Below are 21,449 nucleotides of genomic sequence, written 5' to 3' on the forward strand. Positions count from 1 at the left end.
CTTTAAATAAGTCTTATTTTCTTCCAGGAAAAAAAAAGCCTGTCTTTGCACATAGACTGAGCTTTATATGTAGTTCTGTGCTTTCATTATTTTAACAGCTGCAAAATACTAATGTGCTGGTTATCTCATTGTTATACCCATTCTCATAAAGAGTCTCTGCTAGACTCTTCACGGGTGACCTTAAGGTGGTAGTGTTGTATCAAAAAAGAAAAAAGGTAATATTCTCTAGTATGTCATATATATATTGGTACTTAGGCATAAGTTTCTCTGTGGAGTTCAAAATTCTTCTAATGAAATATTTTTTACCATTCTGATTTCCAAAATGTAGTTCAGCAAACCCCTATTTTTTGGCCTCATAACACCGAATACTGTTTGTTCTTCACTGAGGGGTGAGGTGAGTAATAGCGAGCTGGTGCAAGGGTCTTGCTTTCAATAAAAAAGGCCCAGCAACGAATGGCTTAATAAGATAACTGTTTCAAAAAGACAGATTAAGACGAGGAATAAACATCTTACATCTTACATTCCAGGTGCTGGCACCCCATGTTCATGCAGCATTGGTCAGAGCACCAATGGATTTTTCCTTGTCTCAGTGCACAGAGCAGATCCTATCTTGGAGGGAAAACTCACCCTTTCAGTCATTTGAGGTCACATATAACTTCCTTACAAGAAAACAATTCCGTTTAAGGGCAAGGCCACAGAGAAGGTGTCATGGCAGTGCTGAGCAGAAGCTGCCCACAGGCTCTTCCAGCACCAGGGTGGGCTGGGCCTGTCCTGGGGCTGAGGGAGCTGTGCAGCGCAGAGTGGTGCAGCACAGCCTGAAGGCCACGCTGCCCGTGTAACACCTGCCCATGTTAGTTGCAGTGTCTCCCAGCCAGGATGAATGCATTTCACCCCTTGAGCCACATACAGTTTGCCTTTCCCAAATATATATTATAATTTACACATTATATTAATAACATAAATGCTTCTCAAGTGCAACTTCCAATAGAGCAAACACGGCCCATTCAGGTTCACCAAATGCTCAAGATTAATATCTTCCACAAGGCTCCAATATAGTATCTTCTTGCACTCTTTTCAAAGTGGTCATGTTGCTCTTTTAGGCATTTGTGGTAGTTCATGATAAAATGAACCAACTAAACCAAAATGGTTGATTTTTGGTCTCACTTTTTTATCTCATTAGAGACATAGTGCTCCAAGATTCATTTGTTTTTAACCTCAGATCATTCACAATTTTTCTCTCCCCTATGTTGTCCAGAGAAGGCCAATGAAGCTGGTGAAGGGTCTAGAGGGTAAGTCATATGAGGAGCAGCTGAGGGATCTGGGATTGTTTAGCCTGGAGAAAAAGAGGCTCGGGGGAGACCTTATCACTCCCTATAACTACATGGAAGGAGGTTATAGCAAAAGATTTATCAAGTCCTAAGTTGAGGCTTCATCATATGTAATACTGGAAACAGCTGACCATAGTGAGAACAGCCAGTTCTGGCAGTGAGCTGAGAGTACTGTTCGTTACTGGAATTCTATGTTATAAAATGTAGACCCTATTTACTACTGTTTGCTTAATCTCTTTTACATTCCCTTTTTGTCTCCATTGTCCCATTTGACTGCTTTGTTCATGTTGCATATTTTCAAGCTTTAGTACCAGATCTGCTTTATAAGACATGTGGATAGACAGCATTGAACTGTTTAGAAGAGCATTTCCTTTTTTCTCTGTTTAGTGTCTAGAACATTGAGATTCCAGTCCTAATTGATAGTAGTTGTAAGAGAAATACATATGCAATGCCCTATGTAACATAGGTATTTCAACAATAGGAGTTTTTTCAGCAGGAATGTTTCCTTCTCTTTGCCATGGCAAAGCCTTCTCTTCACTCATGTAGACCCCCTCAACAGCAGAACTCAGTTCAGAGAAAACATCAGCCATGCTACACTAAATACTACAAGCTAAATTTAGCTACAAGCTAAAAACTACAGATTTAGCAGATTTATATGCATCACTATTAGTAAAAGGTCACCATTAGTTAATAGCTCCCATGTTACTAAGCAAATATAACTATTTTGATTCAGGACGTTGTTTCCTCAGTCAACATTTGGGATCTGTTTTGCTTCTGGCTTTTGGGTTACCTTTTAGCACCTATCATCCTCACAACCTCTAACAAGCTTTCTCCTTTGCAGGAGCATACCCAACAGACATGTTCTGTGTAATATTCTCCACGATGACTATTTTATAGGAACACTTCTAGAAACAATCTGAGTCTGTTATTGAACAATTACAGTAAAGATTAGTTTACATTTACATATAGATTTTGTGGCCACGTGCCACCAGATGAATTTTTATTAGCTTTGATTAGTCATTGTGATATTTAAAATTCAGCAGAATTACAAAGGCATTGAAGTGTGCTGAATTACTTTTTGATTAAAGCCTCAGAGAGATTCATAGAGACAACATTTGAAATCAAGGTTTACCTTTGCTATAAAAACATAGTTTTTCTTATAGTCTGTTACCTGTACTAGCATGAACAGTTTAATATTTCAGATTTTAAAAAAACTTTCATAACATGTTGTCTAGCCAAAAAAATGCAGCCTTTAATTGATAAACTACACTAATACAGTCAATGTGGTTTTTTTCTTCCACTAAGAGCAAAGTCTAATCAATATTTGTCTAGCAATCCTGACTATCTAACTCCTAAGGTAGCAATAAACAATAAATAGCAGTACAAAGTTGGTTCTAAATATTAAATGTAAATATGTTTGATGAATTAAGTATTTTTTAGAATTGTATTTTACTGCCTGTAATACAGGCTGCTATTCTTAATCTCACTCAATTTTTTTGTGTATCTTCATAAAAATAAGAACACAGCTACAGTGTGGTAATTGCAAAGCACTTGGCTGTAGACTCCACTTAACACAAACAGATTTACGTACATGAATAGAAGTGAAATTATCTTTTTAGATGTTTTGCTAAGTAAGTACAGGCTGCAAAGCCAAAAGCCAGTGGAAAAGGCCTTGTCTTTCTAACAGTTTATCTCATGTCTAGATATTGGAGAATTGCAATACCTGACTGCTGATCTTAAAGGCAGATGTATTGTAGAAAAAAAAAAAAAAGAAGTCTACATATAGAAATGCCAGTGGGAGAGTTGAAAACGCAGTCATACTCAATCTGAAAATACCTATTTTTCCTTAGGATAATTCTAAATATAAAGAACCATGGTCAGTAAATTATAACATATCGGATAATTGCAGATGGATTGGCAGTCAATACTATTTACTACATAGAAAGAAAGATTATTTCATAAACCTGCTGTACATATTGTAAATGTTATATGCATGCAAAAAATGTCACTTGCCAACCCACTGCCTTGGGTGTCAGGTAAGGGGTCTCCCAGCTTTGAGGGGTAACCTTCAGAGGCATCCTTGCCCAAGTGGGGATGGCCACTGCACAGCCAGCTGCTGTGAAGGGAGAGCTCAACAGGCCCTGATGGTTGCATATATTTGTAGTGTAAAGTGGCTGATTCACGGTCAGATTTTCTGCTATGTTCATGCAGTTTTGGCTGCTTATCAGCCCAGTCTCCAGCCAAGCCATTTTTGGGGGGTGTTTGGTGCTGAATTTTCACTGATAACATTACACAATAGGATTAAATCTGTTTAGACCTACTTGCTGAGAATCTGCCCAAACCAAAGTCTGGTTAGCTTAAACAGGAGTGCATTTGTCACACCATGTAGATTGGGGTTATTTCACAGGATCATGACTCACTGCATCACAGTGTAGTCTCCTATTGCTGTTGGGGATCAGTGTAACCCCTTTCATAAACACATGGAGCTCCAATTCCTAACAAGTTATTTTTGCTCCCGCTGTTGGAAAGAGATTCCAGTATCTGGCTGCTTGAATGGTTGAGGGGCTTCTTTTGCTGTTCCAGCCTAAATGTGTTTGTTCCTGGGCTATTTATTCACCACATAGGGGACACAGGACTTCATCAGGACTCTCTGCTCCAGGTCCCTGTCTAGTACATTCTTTTGAATCCATTTCTAAGGTATTTTATCAGAACTTTTAATTTGTATTTGTTTTCTTTGAACCTAGATTTACTTGGATCAATAGAATTAGCTGTCCAGTATTAGCCAAATATTGTCTAAATCCCCAATTCAGCAGCTTTTTCCTGTTCAAGAAAATGCGTGAACACAGTTGAGCATATTGATTTCATTAGTGCTTGCATTCCCTTTTTCGTAGTACAGGAAGGCATTTTTTTTGTTTTGTAGTAAATCACAGTAGTAGCATCAACATGAATAATAACTTTTATCAATTTGAGTCAAAAAAGGAATATCTCTTATTACCAGACATGAGGAATAAAGAAAGTTGAACAGTTATTACTACCTGCCTGACAAATAAGCATCATTCTCAATGTTATAACTCTTGTTTTTCAAAAAAATTAAGTGATAATCTGTCAATTATCTTGATTAGTAAAACCTAAAGTTACAAAGAAAATCTAACAGTAAAGACTGAAATATGATGGAAGACTGTTAAGCAAATATGGCATGCCTTCTCTTCTGTTTCCTCAGGAGTTTTTGAAAGATCTCATGGAACAATTGATCTTGGATCAATGAGCATCACTGTAATATTCACAATGATGTCATGTTGGGACAGCAAAAGAGGCCTTCAGGACAAGAGCCATTTCATTCAAAGCACTTTTCAGGTGCTTTGATTCATTCCTGCCTTCCTGCTCATTCCCACTCTTCTCAGGATTGCATCACTGCACACCTCTACATCCATCTTCACAGCTCTAGCTTTGCTTTCTCTCTCTCTTTTTTATTTTCTTTTTTTTTTTACTTTTCTAAATGACACCATCACTTGAGAAACATCTAGCTTCTGTTTAGTACTCAGTGCAGGATATTCTCATATTATATTCTTTGGAATATGCGCTGAGTCATTAGCAGGATAAGCTCTTAACTGTAATGGCAATAGTATGTACCTCATTGTCAAAAAACTTTTTTCATAAAAAATCAGCCTGTTACTGCTGTTTACTTTATATATGTTTTGTAAACTGTATTTCTAGGTTTGCTATGCTCTTCTGACTTTGTCTCAGTTTGAAGAGACTGGAATGTTTGCTAAAGAGGATGAGTTACGAGACAAACCAAACTCCTCTCTCTCAGCAATTGTAAATTCAAAATTAAGGGGCTTTAATCAAGGAAGTGTGAAAAAAACCACCAGAAGAAATAATAGCCCTTTATTAAAAGATATACGTATGTTGGCAAGAACAGTAACAGAACACAAAAAAACTAGACAATAGTCCTGTACCCAGAAGTTCCCTTCAAACAAAAAAGTCTGAACACTCCTCTGTCCTTTAGCGCAGTTCTAATCGTGGCCTGCAGGGGGCGCTGTTGGGTCACTGGAGGTGCAGAGCCTGCAGTGCTCGGTGTTGGCCAGCAGGGGGCGCTGTTGGGTCACTGGAGGTGCAGAGCCTGCAGTGCTCGGTGTTGGCCTGCAGGGGGCGCTGTCGGGCCCTGGCGGTCACCGCGCGGGAAGGGGGTCTGGGGGATTGGTCTCGGATGGCGGGAGAAGCCAAAAAGAAAACAGAGACCCTTCCCCCAATGGGAGAAGGGCAGGAGGAAAGAACAGTCCACCCCCACGAGACTCACTGTTGTTCTCAGATGACAGTGTCTCAAGGTTCCTCCCTTCTCTCCCGGCGAGCACACAACTCTCGGATGAAAAACTCAGTAGGTCCCAGCTGGAGTCACAAGGCAGTGTGTGAGCCGACTGAGGCCGGTGGTCAGGCCTCACCAGGACGAAAGGCCAGAAAGACCAGCTTTTAGGCCTTTTTTCCAAAAAATGTCCAGACACAGACCCTGTCTCCGTCCCAGAGAGAGAACTCTGCAGTCTGATCTCTCCCCTCAGAGAAGAGCCAGCCACCCCCTCCCAAAACTCCTCCCCTCTCCTCCCAGCCTCTGATGGACCATCCCTTAGGAATGCAGTCTGGCCAGCTAGATTCTTTTGTAAGGCTAATTGACCCCCTTCCCCCCACTCACTCTGTTTTCTTACAGTGGAGCAGGGGAAGAAAAATTCCCCTATTGGATTTATAACCTATAACAGACCTGGAAAAAAATGCAGTGGGCAGTAGCTACTTTCTCAATTAGCATTTTCCTTTCAGAAATAATTACACTTTCATTACTACTTGCTCTGTTCCAGCAGATATCCATTTGCCTCTGATATCCAGATAATAACTTATATGTTTAAGGATTTTTTTAAAAGATATATGGCAGTTGTGACTTAGGGATGGTATTCTGTATTTTAGTCCTCCCACTAAAAAAAACCAAAACACATACCACTTCTCCCCCACCTCCAACTGGACACACAAAAGACAAAGATCACTGCTTGAGATAAGAACAATTTACTGGAAAAAGCAATGAGATAAGAAAATGAGCAGTAACAGGAATAATATCAATTAAAAAAAAGTGTACAAAAGGGAGAGTGGTTCACATCAAAAAATGCTCACGACAGACCTTGTGACAATAAACAACACTGCATGGGTCTTCCTGCCATATTTTCTCTACCAGATGGGACCCCTTCTCGCTGGAAGAGAGTCCCTTCTTCCCACCCTGTCAATGACAGGAGGTGATATAAAGAACCTGTGTGTCCTAGACATGCCACCTTCTGGCTACTGCAAAAAATTAACCCTGTCTTGGCTGGACCCAGGACAATGGACAATAAAAACAATATTTTTGAATTTGTGTTTAGTTTTCAAGATTGAGAATCATATGTGTCTTACACTATCCCAATAATCATACAGGCACTGGCAGTAATTTGGGGCGGAAAGAGATAAGGGAGTTGGGAATGAAGGAGTGAAGTTGAGGTGGGAAGAAAAGGGAGTGGGTAGGTAAGTGTCTTTGATTCTCATCATCAAACTCTTTTTAACTGGCAGAAAATTAACCTTCCTCAAGTCAAGTCTGTTTTGCTTATGATAGTAATTAGCAAGCTGTCACTCTGTCTTTATCTCAGCCTATGGGCATTTCTATCTTGTTTTCTTTTTGCTTGTCCCATGGAAGAGTGGTGAAAGAGCAGCTGGGTTGGATACGTGTCTGGTAGCCAGCCAAAGTCAACACACCAGATACAGCATGTGCCACGTTAGGCCATATGCCACAGCAGAACTTGGGCCTTAATTAGACTTTTCAGGTGGTAATGTAAAATGAGTGGGCACTATATACAACAACTAAATAATTAAAATAATGGCTAAAAATTCCAGCATCACCATGTCATTATACCTTCAAACTGCATCAGACAGAGTGTCAGCATGGTTTGTATCTCTAACCTTGTGGGTTGGACATCTGAATTTGCAGACTATCAGTTGGTGCTCAATAATGTAAACAAAGTTATCTATTAATAAAGTCACATAGAATAAAATATGTACGTATTTTACATATGTAAAATACAAAAAATACTAAAATGTTTTTCATGCAGTGAATGTATATTCAGTAGTTAACACATGTTGGAGAACACATAGAAACACCATCCCTATAATTACAGAATCATAGAATAGTTTGAGTTGGAAGGCATGGACATGGTTGCTTGCTCCAGGCTGCAAGTGGACATTACCATGTCATGTCCAGCTTTTCATCCACCATGTCATGTCCAGCTTTTCATCCACCAGTGCCTCCAAATACTTCTCCTCAGGGCTAGTCTCGATCCATTCTCTGCTCAGCCTGTAGTTGTGCTTGGGATTGCACTGAATTGGTTTCCTGTTTGATAGTCTTCTCTGCCAGTATAAAGATTTATTTATGACTTCTCTAGAAAAAATTGAAATTGAGCGTTGGAGCTGAAAGCAGGAGAAAATGGAATGAAATGATGCTGAGGAGAACAGTGGAAAAATGTGTGAGAAAAGAACTATCTACTTCCAGATTGAGACATTACTGGCAGTGAATTCCAGGGGAAAAAAATTACGTGTTGATCAAAAATATCTGTATAGGCAATTCTTAGGTACCATCAAATAAATGCCATCTTAGAACAACTTCATTTTATTCTATACTCCTACTCCTATACTTCTCTACTCTTAATCTCATATTTCTATACTCCCACTGCTTCATTCCGTGTCCCTTCCTACCTCCACATGCACTGAATGTGATGGTGGATTTTGCCCTTTAACATTTTTCAAACAATGAACCTAAGATCGGCTTGCTATCAGACCGCTTCTCTTTCTGAGTCAGCCTAGTGTTTCTGTGACTTTATATGTCACTGTTGTGACAGTGTTTGTCCTTGCCTACAGTTGTGAAAAACACTATTTTGGGGGAAAATGGGATGTTTCTTTTGGTGTTTTCTAAATGCTATCAACTATATATACATTTCAGTTAATTACTAAATTTCCTATAGGACTATCATCTTGAGAAAGTTCAAGCAGCATTGCAGAATCTTTAGTGAGTTGAGAATTTTCTTACTGTAAGAGATGAAGTCTCCTTATCTAATTTTTATTCAGTTTATAATATGGATTATATACAATAATGCCAGCATTTGCTTCTGAAAAACTTCACTCCTCTGACACTCTTGAACAATAATATTAAAATGTTACTATAATATTTTTACTTCATCTCAACTGCCTCATCAAGTCAAGTGAATCCAACATGGTTTTCCAGGCTCTTTTAAATAGTTAACACATATTAGATGGATGTCGTCTGACCTCTGGAGGAGCATCAAAGATTCGGGGTAAATAAAAAGAAGGTAAATCTTCCCTGTAGGAGAGGTAATAACCAGAACATTAGTTATTATATGAAGAAAACTGATACTCTAGTAAAGAACTTTTCTGCTGTCATTTTATCTTTTTTCCTTCTGCAAAACAGTACCACTGAACTCAGACAAATGGCTTTCCACAAAGTGTAGGGCAAAGATGAAGACTACTGATGCCTTAAGGTCTATCTAGTTTTTTGATTTTTCTAATTTTTCTAATTTTTATAAGTTTTACAAGTAGTTATATAGTAGATTTAGAAGCAGCAGCATTTCATTCCCTTACCGTTAGCACAGAAACTCTCCAACCCTATTACCCCATTCCATGCTCCCCATATCAATTCTACCCTCTGAATTCCAGTAGACATGTTTAGTCTCACTCTAAGATAGGCCTGTTCTGTTTGGAGAATGCTTGTACCTTGGCCTAAACTGCAGAGTACAGTCAAACTCTGGGTAACTATGTGCCCCCTGTACCCCGAAGAAGATGCAGATTGATGAAGAGAGGGTCTCAGGGACCCCAGCCCCAGTTCCCAAGGGGTGTGACTGAGGGTGGTCCAGGGCAAAAGCCAGAGGGAGGATAAAACCTTGGATTGGACAAGCAGTATTATAAATTGTAACGTGTACAGAGGGACGGGCACGTGCGTCTTGTAATCTTATGCCTAGGCACAAATTAAAACCCTTTCCTTATCTCACCTTTGAAACTAATTTGCCTCTGAGTTTTTTTCTCCCTGAATTTTCTTTAGGCATCACTATAACAGAAGAGGTATTTCTTGCATTAAACAGTGTTCATGGGGGTTTATTATTTTTGACTGAGGAAGCATAGGAAAATTCAGCACCAAAACCATGATTCTACTCAGAATAAGAAATACTCTATGACACAATTAGATGCTTTTATAATGCTTAACTCAAACTTGCAGCTCAGGAGGCAGCCCTAGGAGTCATCATTGATATCTCTTTGAAATCATCAGCTAAGTATGCATTAGCAGATGAAAATGTAATAGGATGTTGGCAAATCACCAAAAGGGTGCTGAAAACAGATCAGAGGCATCTGCTTGAGTTTAAATATCAATGAGTCTGTGTTTTGTGGGTACTATGTCCAGCTTCGTTTTCTCCATTGCAAGAAGTATGTAGAGGAGTTAGAGAAAGCTCAGAGAATGGATGACTGAAACAGTCACATAGTAGAGCAGCTGCTCTGCAAGAACAAATTAGAAGTCAAGATATTTTATTGAACTTTTAGTTCTCTCTTTTGAAAGAAACTTGTATCTAGAAGTCTAAAATGGTCTCCGGATTACCATGATAGAAAAGCTCAAAAGTATACAAAAAATCCTGAGTCAGAGTAAACTTCCTTTAATGTCACATGGGCACTTGCTATTAGCAGAACATAAGAATTCAATATTGTCCTGGTTCTGGCCAGGACAGGGTTAATTTTTGCAGTAAACAGCGGGTATGGCTAAGACCTAGGGGTTATTGTACACCATCTCACCTCATTTTCTAGGGACAAGGGGAAGGAGTCCCTTCCAGGTCAGGTAGTATGGCAGTAGTGCGGTATTGTCAGGAGGTCTCTGTGTGGTCAGCAACTGCATTTGAATTATTCTTCTCTGGTACACTTGTTAATATTGTTGCTGCTACCATTCATTTTCTTATTTCATTTGCTGCTTCCAGTAAATTGTTCCTGTGTCAACCTGTGATCTTTACCTTTCATGTCTCTAATTCTTCTCTCTATCCTGCTGAAGGAGGAGGGAAGGGGTGAGTGAGTAGCATGTGGTTTGGAGTGGGAACATTAAACTGGGGAATACCATTTCTAAACCATGACAAATATATATTGAGTAAAATGTCAGAAGTGATTAAACCAGTAATGATGGAAAGCTGAACAAGAGGAATCCAAATATTATTGTAATCATGTGCTAAATAATTGATAAACTAATTCAATTTCATTGACGTAATCCAATCTTACCCTGTATAGCAAAGTACAGGTCTGGCAATGAAAGTCATATCAGAACATTTTCTGCCTGTGCTGCTAGTTGCCTTTGCTTGGTCTTCTTCAAGTCACAGTGCATGGGCATTCAGAGGGGATACCTAGCTGTTCAGCAGCAGTGCCAACTACGCTAGCTCTCTGGGTGTCTTGGTTCGTGACAGTGCCTGGGAGATGTTTTTCCCAGAAAATTCTATGTTCTTCAGGTATTAGTATCCCCTTGAAATACCATCTTATGCATTAATATTACTAATGTGGAATGAGAATAGACAATATTCCTCCTTTCAAATTCTATTTGAAAGTATACATTTTTATATATATGTATTTTATTCTACGTGATTGAGTCTGTTGTAATCCATATATTTAACCAGCAGATAAAAAGCACATCTCTTGATGTGAGCCATCGATATCTCTCTCTCTTGAAAGAGCCATTGACCACTACCCTCTGGATGTGACCATCCAACCACTTTCTTATCCATCTAACAGTCCACTCATCAAATCCATCTCTCTCCAATTTAGTGAGAAGGATGTTGTGGAGGACTGTGACAAAGGCTTTACAGAAGTTAGGTAAGTGACGTCTGCAGCCCTTCCCTTGTCCACTGATGTAATCACTCTACCATAGAAGGTCACTAGGTTGGTCAGGCAAGACTTGCCTTTGATGAAACTGTGCTGGGCTGTCTCGAATCACTTCCCTGTCCCCCATGTGCCTTTGCGTAACTCCTGGGAGGATCTTCCCAGGCACAGAGGGGAGGCTGACAGGTTGTATGTTCCCGGGATCTTCCTTTCTATGCTTTTAAAGATGGATACAATGTTTCCCTTTTTCTAGTCACCCAGGACTTCACCCAAATGCCATTACTTCCACACGGATGGTGGACAAAGGAGGTCTCAGTGCCCCGAGCTGGAGGACCATGTCTGCAAGAATGATCAACTCCCAGTTGAACTTGAAATTGTGCAGGATCTGCTATTCCAGCTGGACCTCTACAAATCTATGGAGCCTGATGGGTTTCATCTCAGAATCCTCAAAGAGCTGGGTGATGTCATCACAAAACCTCTTACAATGATTTTTGAGCGGTCTTAGGAATCCAGAGAGGTCCCAAGTGACTGGAAGCTGGCAAATGTTGTGCAATTTTCAAGAAGGGCAAGAAGGAGGACCCTGGAAACTACAGGCCTGTCAGTCTCACTTCAGTGCCTGGTAAAATTATGGAGAAGATTATTCCGGGAAGTATTGAAAAACATCCGAAAGACAACACAGTCATTGGTCACAGCCAGCACGGCTTCATAACAGGAAAGTCCTGCTTATCCAACCTGATTTCCTTTTATGTAACTTACCTAGTTGATCAAGGGAAGCCAGTTGATGTAATTTTTTGGATTTCAGTAAAGCTTTCAATACTATCTCTCACAGGATCCTTCTGGACAAACTCTCCAGCACACAGCTGGATAAACATATCATGAGCAATTGGCTCATGAGTTGAGTACAGAGGGTAATAGTGAGCGGGGTGACATCAGACTGGTGACCTGTCACTAGTGGGGTTCCACAGGGCTCCATCTTTGGCCCTGTGCTCTTCAACATCTTCATAAATGACTGGGAAGGGATACTGGAAGGGATACTGAGCAAGTTTGCAGATGACAAAACACTCAGAGGAGCTGTTGACTCCCTGGAAGGCAGGGAGGCCCTGCAGAGAGACCTCAACAAATTAGAGGACTGGGCAATCACCAAGCAGGTGAAGTTTAACAAGGGGAAGTGCTGGATTCTGCACCTGGGTTGGGGCAAGCCTGGATGTTCATACAGACTGGGGAATGAGATGCTGAAAAGCAGTGCTGTGGAAAGGGACCTGGAGGTCCTGGTTGATGGCAAGCTGAATGAGTCAGCAGTGCCCTGGCAGCCAAGAGGGCCAACCATGTCTGGGGGGGCATCAGGCAAAGCATCGCCAGCCGGTTGAGGGAGGGGATTGTCCCGCTCTGCTCTGCACTGGGGTGGCCTCACCTTGAATATTGTGTGCAGTTTTGGGCACCACAATATAAGAAAGATATTAAGCTCTTAGAGAATGTCCAAAGGAGGGCAATGAAGATGGTGAAGAGCCTTGAGGGGAAGCTGTGTGAGGAGTGGCTGAGGTCACTTGGTGTGTTCAGCCTGGAGAAGAGGAGACTGAGGGGAGACCTCATTGCAGTTACAACTTCCTTGTGAGGGAAAGAGGAGCGGGAGGCGCTGATCTCTAATCTCTGTGGTGACCAGGACCCAAGGGAATGGCTTGAAGTTGTATCAGGGGAGGTTTAGGATATTAGAAAGAGGTTCTTCACCCAGAGAGTGGTTGGGCACTGGAACAGGCTTGCCAGGGATGTGATCACAGCACCAAACCTGATAAGAGTTCAAGAAGCATTTGGATGATACTCTCAGGGACATGGTGTGACTCTTGGGGATGTTCCTGTGCAGGGCTAAGAGTTGGACTTGATGATCCTTGTAGGTCCCTTCCAACTCAGCATATTCTGGGATTTTGTGATTCTGTGAGTTTTCAAAACGTCATTGAGAGTGGCTTGGCAACTGCATCAGCCAACTGCCTCAGGACTCTGGGATGCATCCCATTGGGTCCCATTGGCTTACGTACATTCAGATTCCTCAGGTGCTCACAAACCTGATTTTACTTACAGTGGGAGAAACTTTGCTCCCCCAGTCCCCCACCTGCTGTCTATCCACTCAAGAAGTGTAGGAAGAGAGGTTGCCATTGAAGACTGAGGCAAAAAAGGTGTTGAGTAATCTCAGCCTTCTCCTCATCCAGTTTTCCAGTGCTGTTTATCAAAGGGGTATACACCTTTTCTGACCTTTCTCTTCTGGTTAACATGCCTGTAGAAGCCCTTCTTGTTATTCTTTGTGTCCCTTGACAGCTTCATTTCTTAGCTTTGCTTTTGCCTTCCTCAACCCATCCCTACACAACTGAATTTCATCTCTATGAATTTCCCAGGTCACCTGTCCTTGTTTCCACTGTCTGTGCATCTCTTCTTTCCCTTTAGTTTGACTAGCAGTTCCCTACTCAGCCATGCTATCTCTTGCCTTCCTTACCCAATTTCTTGCTCCTGAGGATTGCTAGCTCTCGTGCTCTATGAAAGACTTCCCTAAAGATCTGTCAGCTCTGTTCCACTCTCTTGTCCCTGGGGGCAGTCTTCTAGGGTTGGACAGTCACATCCAGAGAGTAGTGGTCAATGGCTTAGAGTATCAGTCGACATCAGTGACAAGTGGTGTTTCTCAAGAGTCTGTACTGGGACCAGTATTATTTAATATCCTAATTAATGACATAAACAAAGGAGTCAAGTGCAACCTCAGCAAATTTGCTGGTGACACCAAGCTGTGTGGTGCAGTTGACACACCTGAAGGATGGGATACCATCCAGAGGACCTGGACAAGCTCAAGAAGTGGGCCCATGGGAACCTCATCAAGTTTAAAAAGATCAAGTGCAAGGTGCTGTGCCTGGGTCTGGGCAACCCCTTGTATCAACACAGGCTGGGGGATGAACAGATCTAGAGCAGATCTGCTGAGAAGGACTTGGGATGCTGGTGGATGAAAGGCTGGACATGAGCTGGCAATGTGTATTTGCAGCCCAGAAAGCCAATCGTATTCTGGGCTGCATCAAAAGCAGTGTGGCCAGCAGATCTCAAGGGAGTGGATTCTACCCCTCTACTCCACTCTGGTGAGACCCCACCTGCAGTGCTGCATCCACCCCTAGCGTCCTCAGCACAGGAAGGACATTGACTTGTTGGAGTGAGTCCAGAGGATGCCACCAAGAAGGAGGGACTACCTCTCCTATGGGGAAAAGCTGAGAGAATTTGAACAGTTCAGTCTAGAATAGAGAAGGCTTAGGGGTGACCTAATTGTGGCCTTCCATTTCCTGAAGAGAGACCACGAGAGAGCTGGAGAGGAACTCCAGCATACACCAGCATACTCCAGCATTTACAAGGGCATATAGTGACAGGACAAGGGGGAATGGCTTCAAACTGAAGGAGGGTAGGTTTAGAGTAGAAGAATTTCTACTTTGTATTATATTAGGAAGAACTTTGGTGTGAGGGTGGTGAAGCACTGGAACAGGTTGCCAAGAGAAGTGCGATACCCCATCCCTGGCAGCATTCAAGGCCAGGTCGGATGGCACTCTGAGCAACCTGGTCTAGTGGAAGCTGTCCCTGCTCATGTCAGGGCATTTGGAACTAGACAATCTCTAAGATCCCTTCCAACACAGGCTATTCTATGATTCTGTGATATCTGAAAGTTACTCTACTGAAAACACATTTTCTATTGTTCTTCAGCATTGTTTTTCAAAATTAGTATATATGTCAAAATTACTATATAGTAATTACTACTGTTACTGTAACTTACTCTGGCAGCTGAGGCTGTGCAGCTTGGCATAGTGAATCAGAACAGCATGACTAACTCTGTGCAATGACACCTATGAAATGGTTCCCAAGCTACAAGAAAAATTAGGATCCTGAACAGTTAGATAGAAGTGCATTATTTTCCTGGACATAAAATTTTCCTACTTAATTTCAGCAGGAAAAATATATTATTTCACATATGTTATTTTACATATTTAATTTACATTCTTATATATACAATTGTATAGAATTACATATGCTATATATTTTATCCTATATACATTGGTATATATTGTATATATGACGTCTTATTTAAGATATCATATATACATAATGTTGTTATTTTTGTTTATACTATTGTTCTATATCTTCCCCACTCAGTATTTACTCATTTCCTAACTTCGGGGCATTCAATTTTCTGAGTGGTTTTTTCAGTGTTGTTTCTTGTTACAGTTATGACTTTCAGAATTAATCTAGATAGCTTTCAGTACAACTTTTGTGGGAATAATGATTTTTTGCTGCTAGATGGTTGATTTGGTAAACAGCAATTTTGAAAAACAGAAAATAAATAAAGGAAAGAGAGACAGTGAATGAGAAGAAGAGATAAAAAGATAGGAAAAATATTCTGTATATATCTGACAGTGAAACAGAAAAAAATAGTACACTTTTGAGAACAAAAAGCAAGCCAGTGGTAGAGAAATGAGGAAAAAAAGTCCTACTTCCAGTGAACAAATTCTGCTTTGCATTCAGGCTTCATTACAAGGACTTGGAGCTCCTAAGTCTACTAAAAGGAATGCTAATCCATGGAATGGAGGGCATAGCTCGCTATTGCAAGGAGAAAAGAACTAAACCTATAGGCTTATGTCCAAGTAAAAAGTATTTTGTACTTACCTCTTGGACAACTTTCCTTTTTCCTTTCAGGTTTTCCAAATCATATCTCCTTACCACTGCTTCAGTCTTCGGTACCAGTTTCAAGAGGTTTTGTACAATCGATTATTATCAGAAGAACTCCTATCTTCAGACCAAGTGTCATATTTCATACCTCTTTGGGTTTGTTGCTGTGAAAACAATGACACTTCTCTTTTTAACTTGGTATGCCTTTGGGTTGCCCTGAGGCATTGAGATTCTGTAGTTTGTTTTACACATTTTGTGTGTGTTGAATGGTCAGTCCTGTTACAGTATAATGCAAATAATAAATAACACTGGGAACTTGTCTTACGCAATCATGAGCTTCCAATAAAAATATGATAAAGCTATCTACTGATGACAGAATGCAATAACTATTTCCTCCATGCCTTAAGCAGAAGATTAATGGGCTCTACCAATACATCTTTGCTTGATGAATCTTGCCCCCTAGCAACAAAGGGCCCCCTCAGGCTTCTGGACAAAAGGTACACAAAACTGTCCTACCAGCAGCTCTTAAAACCTGACAAATAGTTGTAGAAATTTAGGGTTTGTCATTTTTGCACTTAGCACGCCACCCCACTGGCATTCTGGAGAACAGAGGAAAATTGTTAGCTATTTAGTCTTGGAAGCAGACTTTAAAAGGCTAGAAAGGGAAGTTAAAAAAAAAAAAAGAACAAAATGTGAAGTTGCTCCTTTAACACATCCTTACTAGGCAGTAAGGGATGATATGGAAGAATATTAATCAAGTAGGATACCTTCTAGAAATCCCCATAAAGCAAAGAGAAAATATCTGCTGCCCACCCGCTGGGCACAAGGGTAAAGTGCACAGTCCTTTTTTTATCTCCCTGATGCCTCTCTAATATTGGCTATGGTGTGAGACTGTCATGTTAAATCAGATGAAAAAAAATTAGTATACATTAAACAAAAACGCAAACAAAATCCAAAGAGCATATGGTCTAGAAAGATACAGGAAGGAAACAGCGAGAACAAAAATTGGTTTAACAAATTCAGCAAAATAATAGATGGTGAAGATGACATCATTTGCTAAGTGACAGAATTAGGCCTGTTTTAGGACTGTTCTCTACATCAGATACATCTGGTATCTCACCAAATCACTTTATGTTTTTACAGCTCTAAAACAAAGGGAAATGCCTCTCACTGTAGAAGGAAGTAGTGATTATAGTTGCAAAAACAATATATACGATATATTACAAAAGAAATGAGATCTCTAGCCAAAGAGAAAACAAAACTACAGCAAAAATTATTTTGTGTCTGGGGTGTTCTTGCTTCTCATTGGGTCCTGCAGAGTCTCTGGGTGATTGGCCACCCCCCGCCAGCCGGTGCTGCAGGACTGCTGCCCTTTGGTAGGCAGAAGGGCAGTGCCCCTTTCCAGCTCATTGCCAAGGGCTGCAGCCTTTTTCCACCAGCCAGGGCACAACCTGCAGTTTGCTCACCAATCTGGGTGTGTTCTGCAACAAATTTGTAGGCTGTGAAAGGTCTGCACATGACAGATCCTGAGATGCAGGATAAGACATCATCGCAGATACTACATAAAGCCTGCATCTAGAGCATATACAATGATTCATATATGCAGAGCAGTCTTGACATGCCCTCGGTACCCAACTGTTTTGGCAGATCTGCGTCATGTCCACCAAAATTCAATTAAAAAATAAAAGAAAGAGGAAAACACTTTAGAGAAGTAAATAGAATGCAAAGCAAATTCACTGAATTAAATGCCAAGGAAAAGGACACTCAGCATTATGTTTCAAAGAAAATCAAGTTTGGTAGGGAGCAACTTGGAGCAGTTTCTACGCAATATTATGAACTTCAGTTCTGGAGATGTCTTTTTAATCAAGTAGCCTGAACAGCAAATCTTTAGAAGTAAAGGTTCTTGAGAATATATGAATTTTATTTTGCTTGAGTTTAGTCTGTGGCACTGAGAGGTATGATAAGCACCAGAAATATTGTTTAATACAGTCACAAAAACACTGTTTTTGCCATTTGGCTGATTGTGGACCCGTGTCTCGTCTTTTACATTCAATTCACAAAATGTCAGAGTGAAATAATTTGCAGGGATGGTGATCTGAGACTTACTGAAATAAGTCTTGTTCCAGTACACTCGATAGCACTTAAGGTGCTTCAGTTGTTTATGATGCCAGTCAAAGACAGCGTGTAACATTGCATCTGCGTAAACACAGTGTCCTCACAATGTTCTAGGGGCCCATCTAATTTCTCTGGAAAACTCTCTCTGGAGTTTGTTCAACTTTAGAGTTTAAATCCTAGTGCCTACAAGCAGACTAGAGACATAACTTTTTAAATAACCAAGTCACTCTTAGTCATCAATCTACAGTAATAATTTTTTTTTAATTAGCTGGTGTCCCTACATATGAATGAGCTGCAAATTCTAGGATCAGCACTTGGACTCCATTTTGAGCATTTTGAGTTATTTTGCCTTAAATGTTGCACTGTGTAATACACTGCACTGAATGTTAATGGTTCTCTGATGTGAAGTCTCCTCTATGTAAACTAACCTAGGAAACTAATGAGAAACGTAACTGTGAAAGAGGAATTTGTTCACCCTCTCGTACTGCTCGGGCCAGTTGCGTGCGGCTACTGCTGTACATCAGTACAGCTGTTTCCCTACCGATACAGCTCCTTACTCGCATGCCTCGCTCACAGTAAAGCTAAGCAGCATGTATAAAACATACTGAAGAACAGCCTGTCTGCTTTCTTCCAGCACTGCACTTAAAGCTTTTTTATCTTTTCTTAACACAGGTAGTTCGCGTTCAGCCGTAGACTTTCCACCCAACTCCCCGCCGTTGCCGTTGCCGCAGCCGGGTGCGGCCATTTTGCACGCGGGCGGTCGGGTGGAGGAGCAGTGGCCAATGGAGTGTCAGCCTCTCGTGCCACGTGGCGGCGCGCGGCGGCGGTTGGAGCGCGGGGCGGGCGCGCGGCGGCGGTACCGGCGCGGGCGGAGGCCGTAACGGGGCGGTAACAGCGGCGCAGGGGAGGCCGAGCGGGGAGCCCTCGGAGGGCCACCGGAAGAAGCGGGCAGGGGCCCGGGGGGCGAGCGCGGAGCCCGCGGAGGTGGCTGAAGTCGGTTCCGGGAAGGGGGGACCGTCGGGGCGGGGGGCGCGGGGTTGCGGTTGCGGGGGCGACCGGGTGTTGCTGCTGCCGTCCGCCCTCGCGTGCCCCTGGGGGTGGCGGCGGCGGAGAGCGCAGCCCCTGGTTGTTGCCGGTTCAGTGATGGATGGTCTGAAGGAGTTCTCAGAAGCCGTGTCGATATTGAGTGGGTGAAACACTAAAAAGCTCCTCTTTTATGCCAGTTAAAACCACGGTTGTCTATTTGCGTGTGTTAGCTGGATGCTTCATTACATGCTCAGACACAGTGGGACAGCAGGTCAAATACAATGAGCACAGTCCCAGCAGACCACCAGGCCATGGTTAGCAAGGCAAGTAAGCATAGGGTCGGCGCCCAGTTAAGCTTCCCTCCTGTGTCCTGCAGTTCGGGATGTGGGACATGGCCATGGCTTCTGCAGGCAGTGAACACCTGATGTGCTGTTTGTTTGCTCCTCTGTACATTCGCCCAGCTCATTATTTTAATCGCTCCAAAGTCATAGCCTCCTGGAGACTCTTAGCATGGAACTGGATTTTTCAGTTTTATTTGTGTTTCTTTTTATTTGTCACCAGCTAGTATCATCTGATGTTTTCTGGCATCTGTATTGAAAGATAAGTAAATAATTGTTTTTTTCTGTACACTGTCAGAGCCCGTCAAGATACTCTAAGGTTGTGTTAGATGCACTGACTTCACTGCAGAAGAGTTTAGCTTTCATGGCTGTTTTTCCTTTGGAAGGTGTTGTGGGTATGATTAGTTTGGCCCTTTTCCTCTCTACCTGCAAGTGGGTTTAGTTCCGAGTTCTAGGGCCCGTGTCTTGTTTCTTTACTTCAGTTAGAGGTGTGGTGTTCAGGTGTTGCAATGAAAGCCACTGTGAAAGAGTATTGCTTAAGCTCAGAGATAAAAGGGTCCTATTTTGTGTATTGACCAGAAGACATTGGTGCCTTAAAGCTGATGACCACTTTCTGAAGCTGAAGTGTTGGACTATAATTTAATTATTTCTCTTCCTGTGGCCACAGTTTAATCATTGAATGCTGGTAAATCATAGCTAAAATAAAATAAATAAAAGGGTCTGGAGGAACTGTATTATTATAGTAATATTAACTGTATTATATATAACTATTATCTATTATTAGAGTTTGTTTCTTATGACATTTTTAGTCATTTGAATACTAAAAAAATATAATTTTTTTTCTAATTATAATCTTAGAAATGGCTGTCCTTACATGCTTGTATCTGTCCAGTAATTCTTGTCCTAATTTGACATACAGAATTTTTCCGAAGATTGCTTGAAGCTTTCTAGTTTGTAGCAGTAAGAAAAAATGTTTGCAATATGAAAAATGTTTGATATCCTGTATGGAATACTTAATTCTATCTTGATCTTAAACAAATGTATCTTCTATGTATACTGACAAATATTGCTATTGAGACAGTGGAATTGCTTAACCCTTAAGAGCAGTATTTAGAGATTCTACTTGGAAGTTAGTACTGTTTTGCTGCATGGTCACTAATGTATAACAAAAACTTATGCCTTAAAAGTGCTTTCTGAAATTTACTGGGATACATATACAAGATATGCAATAGCAAAAATATTTAGGAAAACACATTTTTATTTTGTATTCTGAGGGGAATTTAGACTTTTGGCTGATGTAGTAGAGAAGTTCTGTTTCCCAACTAGTTCTGTATGTTTCCCTTTATGGTGGGCCAGGGAGTATCCAAGGCTTTTGGGAGTCTGCAGACCCTGACACTACAAAATTAAATTTTAAGAGCAAAACAAGATCTTTACAACAGTTAGTGCTTGAAGATCAGGCCTTTTGTGTTCTGGATATACCTGTTTGTGTGGGGAGAATAAAAATGTGGGTTTGTTGGTTTGGGGGTTTTTTTCAGCCCCTTATTAATTCAGCTGTACTTAAGCAAGTAGTGAGCATCACAAGACGTCAGTTTTTTAGCTGCCACGTTAAGGACAAATGCTATACAATGTATAGGAACATTTCCATGTTTTGGGTATGCATATTGAATTGACAGTTGCAAAATCAGTTATACATTGAAAAAAATTTATATCTTTTTCCCCTTTTTTATTTTACAGAGAAATTTATCACATAAAAGAAATGATTGAGTCAGTGAAATTAAGAAGGCAGTGCATGCTGGATTTCTACTCACATTATGAACATCTTTGTGAACTTCAAGGCTCTGTCCCACTGAAAGCTGTGAAGGCTAACCTGACTCAGAATGCTATTGATCTAATTGTAGATCACATCAAAGCTACTGACTGGGCACCACTTCTGAATGCTATCAGGCATAATAAGACTCTGACTTCTATTGGAATAAGAAGTTTACATCAACATGGTCTTGAAGAATCAGGTCCGTAGTGATGGTTATAAAAGTTAAATATTTTGATGTATGCT

General features: G+C 41.1%; 1 protein-coding gene and 1 long non-coding RNA gene across 10 annotated transcripts in view; one reads left to right on the forward strand and one right to left on the reverse strand.

Annotated features, from left to right (window-relative positions):
• Positions 1-6,495: 6,495 nt before the first annotated feature.
• On the reverse strand, positions 6,496-16,074 carry LOC108493077. The gene is made up of 3 exons (XR_001873322.1): positions 15,915-16,074; positions 15,028-15,116; positions 6,496-10,422 (listed from the first exon to the last, which is right to left on the reverse strand). It is a non-coding gene; the product is annotated as an uncharacterized LOC108493077 (long non-coding RNA).
• Positions 16,075-18,896: 2,822 nt separating this feature from the next.
• The window catches only part of CEP78 (centrosomal protein 78), a 30,557-nt gene continuing 28,004 nt past the window's right edge, over positions 18,897-21,449 (forward strand). For 7 of the 9 annotated variants that reach the window (XM_017806255.1, XM_017806253.1, XM_017806257.1 and 4 more), the window contains exons 1-2: positions 19,085-19,218; positions 21,131-21,405. In XM_017806255.1, the coding sequence (XP_017661744.1) occupies positions 21,153-21,405 (253 nt within the window). In that variant the 5' untranslated portion in view covers positions 19,085-19,218; positions 21,131-21,152. Of the gene's footprint in view, positions 19,026-19,084; positions 19,219-21,130; positions 21,406-21,449 lie in introns of those variants that run through there. The other 2 variants (XM_017806249.1, XM_017806251.1) reach the window with 2 other exon arrangements.

This window comes from Lepidothrix coronata, unplaced genomic scaffold (genome assembly GCF_001604755.1).
Source record: "Lepidothrix coronata isolate B3197 unplaced genomic scaffold, Lepidothrix_coronata-1.0 Scaffold14, whole genome shotgun sequence".
In the NCBI taxonomy this organism is placed as follows: domain Eukaryota; kingdom Metazoa; phylum Chordata; class Aves; order Passeriformes; family Pipridae; genus Lepidothrix; species Lepidothrix coronata.